At 36.7% G+C, this 8,547-nt stretch overlaps 1 protein-coding gene across 1 annotated transcript; it reads right to left on the reverse strand.

Annotated features, from left to right (window-relative positions):
- Positions 1–1,891: 1,891 nt before the first annotated feature.
- Positions 1,892–8,185, reverse strand: LOC129730973 (nonsense-mediated mRNA decay factor SMG5). Its single transcript, XM_055690646.1, has 5 exons — positions 7,528–8,185; positions 3,689–6,359; positions 3,507–3,636; positions 3,118–3,276; positions 1,892–3,050 (listed from the first exon to the last, which is right to left on the reverse strand). Exons 1-5 carry the CDS (start codon positions 7,563–7,565, stop codon positions 2,833–2,835), a joined length of 3,216 nt encoding a protein of 1,071 aa, XP_055546621.1. The 5' UTR covers positions 7,566–8,185; the 3' UTR covers positions 1,892–2,832.
- Between the last annotated feature and the right edge of the window lie 362 nt (positions 8,186–8,547).

The following is an 8,547-nucleotide window of genomic DNA, read 5'->3' on the forward strand; positions in this document are numbered from 1 at the left end:
GCGAATTGCGAATAGTCGATCTTAAACGTATTTTCGCGCCTCATCGCGGGTCACTGCAGCACGCGACGCGGCACGGTATATATGGAGAATAAAAATTTTCAACGGTAAATACTTCACTTCTGATAGGCGCAATCTAAAAACACGTCTGCACGTTTTAAAAGTTGAGCGGGTTATGCGTAGCACTTGAAAAATCGTTAGAAGAATTAGATACGAGAAGATAGTTAAGTCAGAAATAATTAAAATTTAAACTTCACTGATGTAACGGAAGAAAATGTTGCGTCAATACTTTTGTTAAAGATAAAAGTGAATGAAAAAGCTCTATTTTCTTAACTTTGAGATAGATTGATTGCGTAATTTAAAATTTTTCCGTTGTTAGAGGAAATTTTTCAGTCCATAATTTTAACAAAATATAAGCTTGAAACAAAACAGTTCTGGTTAAAATGAGTTTTTTTTGCGAAGAGTTATCTCTTTAGTTGCTGTATCCAAATCTGACACTGGATACAATCCCCATAACAGAAAAGCTCTCTCACAATCATGTTTTTGCTTTTATTTTTTCAATTTATTTGGAATCCAGTTTTTTTCCAGAGACAATGGCAATACGTGATCGATCTGGGAGCAGGCTTCTTCGTTTGGATGCCTCTAGGTGTATTTCCGAATATTCAAAGTGAAAAATAGGAGCTACATATGGCAATTCCTCTGGCCGCGACAAAGTTTATCAGTTTCAGGCCGTTTTTTTTGATTGACGAATGAAGGATGTGCCTTCCAATGACCGGGTGGAAGAAATCCTTGCTCCCAACCTGTGCGTTTGCATCTCTGATGACGACTTTTACGTCCCTTATCAGGGTCGCGATACCTACATCCTGCTGATGGGGTTGCCATCTTAGGTGTAGCTGGTGGGATACAGTATTTCATAATTCAGCCGCCCGCATCGGGTCAGACGCTGTTGTACGTCGCCCCTAACATGGGGACATCCGTGTACGACCCCCCATCCCAGTCAGCATACGACCAAATTTTCCACCGGGGGTCCGCTAAGGTTACTCGTAACCCGGTCGGCACCTCGTGGAGGTTGGGAAAAAAGTTGCTGGACAGAGGTGAATGACCACATTAGGGCGTGTCCAGCCGTTTACCAACAAAAAATTTTGCTATTCTCCTGAAATTTCAACTTTCAGAAAAATTTTTTTTTGAAAACTCGACCAGTTTTGAGTTGAAAATATTTGAACAGAGCAAATATGTAAGACTGCATCTTAATTTTTTAGTAATATTGTTTCTTTGTTCTCTTCAAAAATCTGAAAAATGATTTTTCCAGATAAAATAAAACTTCCTGTTAGTTCCAGGTGCTAAACAGACTGTATGTAAGTGAAACGCAACCTAGTATATGGTAGCCAACATGACTACAAAGTTTATAATACACCGTATGGAAGAAGTGTTTACTCTTTTTCAATGCAAACCTTATTGGAGACGCAAAGCAAACACTTTGATTCATACAGTGTTATAAATAGCAATTTTGCTATCTCGCGTAGAAATGCCTCAATCTAACTAGTTGAAATAAAATAAAAAAATTGAAATCGACTACAATACAGTAGCTATGCTAATGATTTCGTGCAGTTATCGATGCAGCTGATAATGAACCACAAGCTGTTATGTTAACTGTATTGCAATCGATCAAACGCATATATGAGACAAGACAACTGCGAAATTCATATATTCATGTTATCTACGTAATTCACAACTGCAAACATTGCGAAAAAGGAAGAACAATAAAAACGAAACAATAGTTACCTGTTTGTCATCCAAAATGTGATCTTATCATCTATGGGCGCAAAAAAACACGAGCAACTAGATTTGAATATTCATTGACGCAGGATTACTTCGGATTAATAATAATCACAACTCAAACTTTGCCATGATTTTATTTGAGCAGATAGTGAGAAAATGTTAGCGAGAAACAAATTAATTTGATTTCTTGCAGAATCAAGATACCATCTGCAATGTATGAAAATAAAGTAAACAGTGAAAACAATATCGTAATGTTTATGAACTGGTACTGATGACGTCGTTGCATGGATGCGACGACGAAGTTTTTTTGTTTTTTTTTTTTTTTTTTTTTGATGCATCGAGAAAAGCAAAAATTAAATGATCTTCGAAAAAAATTGTCATGTATTATTACCAATGTTCGAAAATAGTTCTAAATTGTCTGAAGAAATAAGTTCCGTTTAGTTGTTTATGTTTTCAACATATCCATATTGTTATTTTATGGCATTTTGAGATAGAATTAAGTTTTGCTTCTCTTCGACACAGCAAATTGCTGTTGTTTTTAAATGTTTGTCACTTGTTACTATTGTGTTATATAAATGAATTTCTGTTGTGATGAAATGATTTCCAGTGAAGATATTTTCAGAGACATCAACCAACTTAAAGATAATTCCTTCCCTTCCCTTCAAATATATGTCGATAGAACGTGAAAAATGTTGCACTTTAGGTTTACCGATTCACTCCTGTTCAGTTTCCTTCGCAACATGTTTTCCCATTCATTCGAAGGGAGACAGGCATTGTGTTAGACACATGTTGAATGGAAGGATTATTCCCGATGGTCTTGTGTGATGATTTACTCCCTGTGATATAAGCTGCTAGCTGCTGCTGATGGTGTTACTGCTGCTAGCGGCCGTCGATGATACCTTCTATCTTATAAAAAAGCAACCACTGAATCCTACTTGTACCCATGCCTCTGCCACTCGTGACGCTTTTCACGAGTTTTTAGGAGCATGCGATTCAGAAACGGTGTTCCTTGTAGAGTAATTCCGCGCACAGGAAGTCGATTTACCGTATGAGAGCTCATTTCCTTTTGTAACTGGCGTAGAAACTGACGATTTGTTCAAACTTGACCGGTATTGCCTCCAGAATGCCAATGTACGTTGAGTTATAAAGCTTCTTGTCCTGCAACGGATCGCCTGACAGATAAGTGATAATATCTGCGCTATCTTTGTCGGCGTGATTCGTGACGATGTGATTACAGAACTGGACAATCTGGTAGAACACTGAAGCATCACGGTCTGGAATCAGAAACGTTTAGTCGGTAAAACTGTGTTGAATGTAATGCAAACATAATCCTTATCTTACCGAGTTTTTTTGGAATTCTAATCAATGGCATTGGTAGAACCTCATAATTCTTTTGAGAACGAAGGAACCGATTTCCTTTGCTAAACTCATACTCGAGCCATTTAATAGCATTCCGTGCACCATCACTATGTTTTTTCAATTCGTCCAAATCCGAAAGAACTAAAAGGAGTAATAAAAAATTTTGTTAGTGTATAAACAACAAGAGGCATTTTTGAACGAACAACTTTTTCTTCATGAAAACAACAAAGTATTCAATACATCCAATGCATATCATTGTATAGAAAATGCTACTAATCGTAATAAGTTTAGATTACATGAATGTAATAGTAAAAAGGGATTTCAAAATATCATTTACTTGACTTCAGTTATAAAACTTTATTGTTACTTACCAGCAGTTGGAATCAAAATGACAAATTTCTTAGTTTTCACCAGATTCTTCACAATGTACGTGTATTCCGTCAAACATTTTGAGTCAAGCATCAAATAAGGCGTCAACGTTATATTTACCACTTTTTTAACCTATAAACGGAATCAATTAGTACTTCGAAGAACAAAATGACTCCAACTTTACCTTTGACTCCAATGTTTTTACTTCATTTCTTAACCAGAGCTGTCCCATCAATTCGTTGATATTCTTTTCCTGGTGATAAATTTCTTCAGTTGTCGTATCAGAAATGACACCATTGTCCTTCTGTTGCAGTTTTTTGTAAGGAGCCAAATCCCCATTATACCGTTGCTTAAGGTAACCTTTCTTTGTAATAATGGCTGGCGCTGTTCTGGTGTCAACGTCTTGGCTAGACTTTTGCACATCCATTGTGTCCGTACGGCGGCGTTCATTCTGATTACGATTACGATTCTGGTTACGACGAGTCTTGGCATCACAACGCTGCTCATGCTGGTTGGTCTGTTTTCGTACTTTTGGCTTTTCATCTTGCTCACGGTTACGGATTCGATTACCTCGACTGCGGGTTGTTCCTCGCTCTTTTTTGTTTTGCTTCTGTTTCTTACTGTTCAAACTAAAATCACGAGCTTTCGGACAGAATGCGTAATCGAATTTTTTAGACTTACAAAGTGTGAATCCGAAATCAACCATTTTCATTGCGCGTAGGAAACTTTCTTCCGCAACTGACACCATTAAACGGTAGCTACTCTCCCAGTCTAGTTCTTCTTGGGTTATTTCAAATAATGCAAACTGCTTCATTGCGATATCCTCATCCAACGGAATGGTCCGACGAATTTCGAACAAATTTCGGAAATCATCCCGAATCCCCTCAACAGTGACAATTTCACGCGGAAAATAATACCGGTTAGAGAAGATATCAATGTTGAAATGATTCAACAATTTCATGATGTTATGTATAAATTCTGGATTGGATTGATAGCATCCAAGTAAAATGTCGATGTTAGTCTGTAGCCAATCAAACAGAACCTTCAAGGAACGCATGGTGCGGTCTTGTTTGACAAACTCTATAATAATGTTTGGATTCAGTTTGAGATAACGTTTCTTAAACTTGAGCTGAGTTGTTTGATCAGAAGATTTGGTGTTTTGTTTCTTCTCGTGTTCTTCGGCGCCTTGTGCTTTGTCAGTAACTGATGTTTCAACTACAGAACGATTTTTGAATATATCATCTCGCTGTTCTTCTTCCTCATCCTCATCGGAGAAATCATCATATGATTCAAAGCTTGAAACTGAACTTACGTCATCCGAATCCGAATCCAGCTGAAAATCACTTTGATCATCCTGATCTGAAAGGTCTGATTCCGATTCGTTCGTTAAAACGCGTCGTCGCCTGCGGGCGTGTTTTTTCTTAGCAGCATTTTGCTTGCAACTCGCTTGACTTATTTTGTCATTTTCTTCGTTTTCTTTATTTGAATGATCCTCACTACCGTTGCTCTCTTCAACGCCGGATGACGATTTCTGGTCTTTCGTGCAAATTGCAGTTGTATTCTCCTTCGACGGTTGCCTGGATTTACGTACTTCTTCGTCATAACGCTGATAAAGAGATGAATACATTTCACGAAACTTTTTATCTTCCCGAACATTTTCCACCACATATTTTTCCACTGCCATTGTGCAAAATTCCAATAGCTCTGAGCACAAAGCTACCAAAAACGCATTCAAACTGTGAATTTTGTCCGAATTATTGATTTTAATTTTGTGCATGCAAAAGAACAAGATTGAGACTATCTTGAAAATTATTTCGTCTGTCATGTAGTATTCGTCATCAATCAGCTTTCGAGCTCCAAGCACGTTCTTGAAATCAATCAATACAGAATGACATAGACTGGTAAAATCTGTCACATTCTTATCGTAAAAAAACACATCTACTACCAGCAGAAACTTGGCCATAAATTCACGCACAGCATAGTCTTCCTCCTCTACGTCATCACCGCCATTTTCGGTTTCAAGATAGCGGATATTTTTCTGGAAAATTTTGCTCACATTCAACTCGCTGCAATCAAACGGCATCAAACAACACAAGGAATATAGATAGTGATAAACTGAATCTAAGTTGTAATTTCTTCCGTTGTACAATGTTCCCAACTGATTCTGGGTGATCCCAATTTTGGGATTTAATTTAAACGCTTCCCAGTAGTATTTAGCTGTAACATCTTTAATGTTGCCTATGCCAGTTAAATCAAATTCGCAATAGTAGCGATGCAGATCTCCCAGTGCGGTCAATAGAGAATGGATTGATTCCAATGCAAATGATATTTCCTGTTTAGTGTAGATAACCTTCTTCTCGTCTCCATTGTTTTCTTCATTCAAACCCAAATTTTCATAACAGCTGGATTCACGAACCAACAGATCATCATCGTAATTTTCCAAAAATCCGTAGCTCACCGTATATTGTAGGTTGTTTAGATTGAATATTTGCGCAAGACGTAACACTATCACTTTCAAATGATTCATTCCATCTAGCAGCAGACGTTCAACTCCATATTTCAAAAGCTGTTCTTTGCGCTCCAGAACAGCAACTTCTCCACTAGTAATAAGTTGTTTTCTCTGCTGTTGCAATTGTTGGTAATGTCGCTTGAACACCACGATGAGGTCGTAGTAGCCTTTACGCCAAAGAATTTCTCGAGCCTTCTTGCCAACTGTTTCATAGTCTTCGAAAATTAATGTAACACAACGGCCTACAAGCTGACGATGCTCCTCAAGAAATTCATTAGCCAGCATACCTTCGACGGTTAAAGTTTGCTTGTTCTCATCTTGCTGTTTAACCAGTGTATAGATAGACCTGTCGATAAGGAAAATAATTGTATTAGTTTAAGCCGCCACAAAAAACATGCTATTTCCAACTGTAAATAACACTAATCCGTAGGATTTTGACAAGCATGCGGTCTATTTGTGGAATACAGGGAATACAGTATTCATGTATACGTGAGAATGTCTATCAAAAGGTAAACTGCGTTCTCACTGTGACTCTTATCAATGAGAAATGGACTTCCACGATCAATTTTAGTTGTCACGTATGCAATACTAGGCGTGGATAGAAACATGTTTTGGCTACAGTATTGGAGAAGTTTACGAATTTGGAGTTGCGCAGTTATATAGAACAATCAAATCAAGTATCATATCTCAAAAATTTCTTTTTATATAATTGGACATTCCAAATATCCAATCCAATGTGGCAGAAAAGCTAGTTTTTCAACATGCTCATGCCGAAAATTGATTCTGTTGCTGGCTTCAATCTAGTTTTAAATTGATGCTGTAGTAAGTACTATACGATTTTCCGTACAAAAGTGTGCATGTAGAGAACGTCAACAAAGGATAAATTGACACCTACAGTAAAAATTTTGGCATCTACATGTTTTTTATTTTGCATTATTTAAGCCTTCAATTTGTTCAAGCAAAAGTTAGAAGATTTTGCCAATCACGTGAGCGTTACTAGAAAATCAAAAACGTTTCAAAGTTTCCATTCACATATCTGACATCGACTCAAAACTCATTCAAAACAAGCAGCGCACACGCACAAAAGCGTAATCGTTGTGTTGCGAAATGTAATGAAATAGAGAAGGGAAATCATTATTGCTGTGTTTTTCATCTTTCGTTACGACAGACCCCCACTCGATTAAAAAAAAACTTGTAAGTTGCAAAATTGATTTTGTGTTAATTTTTGTGTCAAATATACATTGAACTTTAATCCCCTTCAACATTACTACCTATTATGACATGAAATGTTGCTTTGTCAAAATACAAAGAAATCCAAATCATAAAACATCTAAGGTTTTTTTTTTTTAATTAATTTCTATTACACGAATTGTTGCACGGGATATTAGTTTATGAAAAAACGTCCTTGAAACAAATCGATGCCAAAATTTTCTAAGGAAAACGAACGTTAGTTTATAACTATGTAGGTACCTTCATGTATGTAAAGTTATATATACAGCTCATAAATGACTCACCTGAATAACTGCTTCACGTCATTACTAGAATATTCCATCGTATCCACACTGCTCCTTTTACTGATATTTAGCAACACAATAACAACTCGATCGAGTGTAAATTATTTCCAACGATGCAGAAACTCAGGAAAATATATGACGTAGCAGCGATAAGCTGAGCTTCTTTTTCTTCAATTCACTGCTTCTTTCGTTTTTTTTTTTTTTTTCAATGGCAAACACTACTATCCTCGGCCAGCTAAATGTGGATACTTTTGTTTTTTTTTAAACGGCTATTAATTTTAGCCACTGCAGTTTAATCCACTTTTCAAAATGAATCACAAATCCCGTCAGGATGTGGTAGAACTTTTAAGAGTGAAATATTTGTCCTCTAGTACAATTTCTCCAACATTGGTTATATATGAGAATGAAGTTTCCATTTTATGAGCATTTTTCGCTGAATTCATCACAAAAGATTCTTTTCACCGGAATTTGAAAACTTTTTGTTATTAGTCTCCTGTCAGCCTTCGATAGCAGATTGTGATACGGGCAAGATATTTCGCGATCTGTCTAAAAATGCTTTAAAAGTTTTAAAACTGCTGAAAAATTACACTTCCTCGAATGTTCAGTAGCGAAACTTAAAATAAAATGCGTGCTCGTCGGATTCATCGACGCTCGACACATAAACTCGAGGTAAAATTTTGACGTTAGGTACTATGCAGTGCTGCCGTTTGATTTGAATTCTGCAATAAAAAACTGAAAGGCTTGTAGAGATATGATGTAACAGAATGTCAAAAATCCGGATCAGACTTCTCCAACAAAATGAAAATAATTTGGTTATTTTAGAAAACAGCCACTGCGCAAAAATTATCGCATATCTAAATTTATCGTTCAGGTGCATTTAAAATATAGTTTCGGCATTTCATAGTTGCCTATTAAAAGTAGTCATGCAAGCACATTACAACTTAAAACACTTAAAAGGAAGGATACCCGGAAAAAATAACATAAAAAACAGGAGGGTTGTGTGCAAAGCCACGACCGCAA

Source organism: Wyeomyia smithii, chromosome 3, assembly GCF_029784165.1.
Source record: "Wyeomyia smithii strain HCP4-BCI-WySm-NY-G18 chromosome 3, ASM2978416v1, whole genome shotgun sequence".
Taxonomy (NCBI): domain Eukaryota; kingdom Metazoa; phylum Arthropoda; class Insecta; order Diptera; family Culicidae; genus Wyeomyia; species Wyeomyia smithii.

Excerpts from the sequence above, each read along its gene's own strand:
- LOC129730973 (XM_055690646.1), bottom strand. The coding sequence starts at position 7,565 with ATGGAATATTCTAGTAATGACGTGAAGCAGTTATTCAG. Across the intron at positions 3,637-3,688 it reads TAAAAACATTGGAGTCAAAG|GTTAAAAAAGTGGTAAATAT; the intron begins GTAAAGTTGGAG and ends TTCCGTTTATAG. Across the intron at positions 3,277-3,506 it reads CATTTTGATTCCAACTGCTG|TTCTTTCGGATTTGGACGAA; the intron begins GTAAGTAACAAT and ends TACTCCTTTTAG.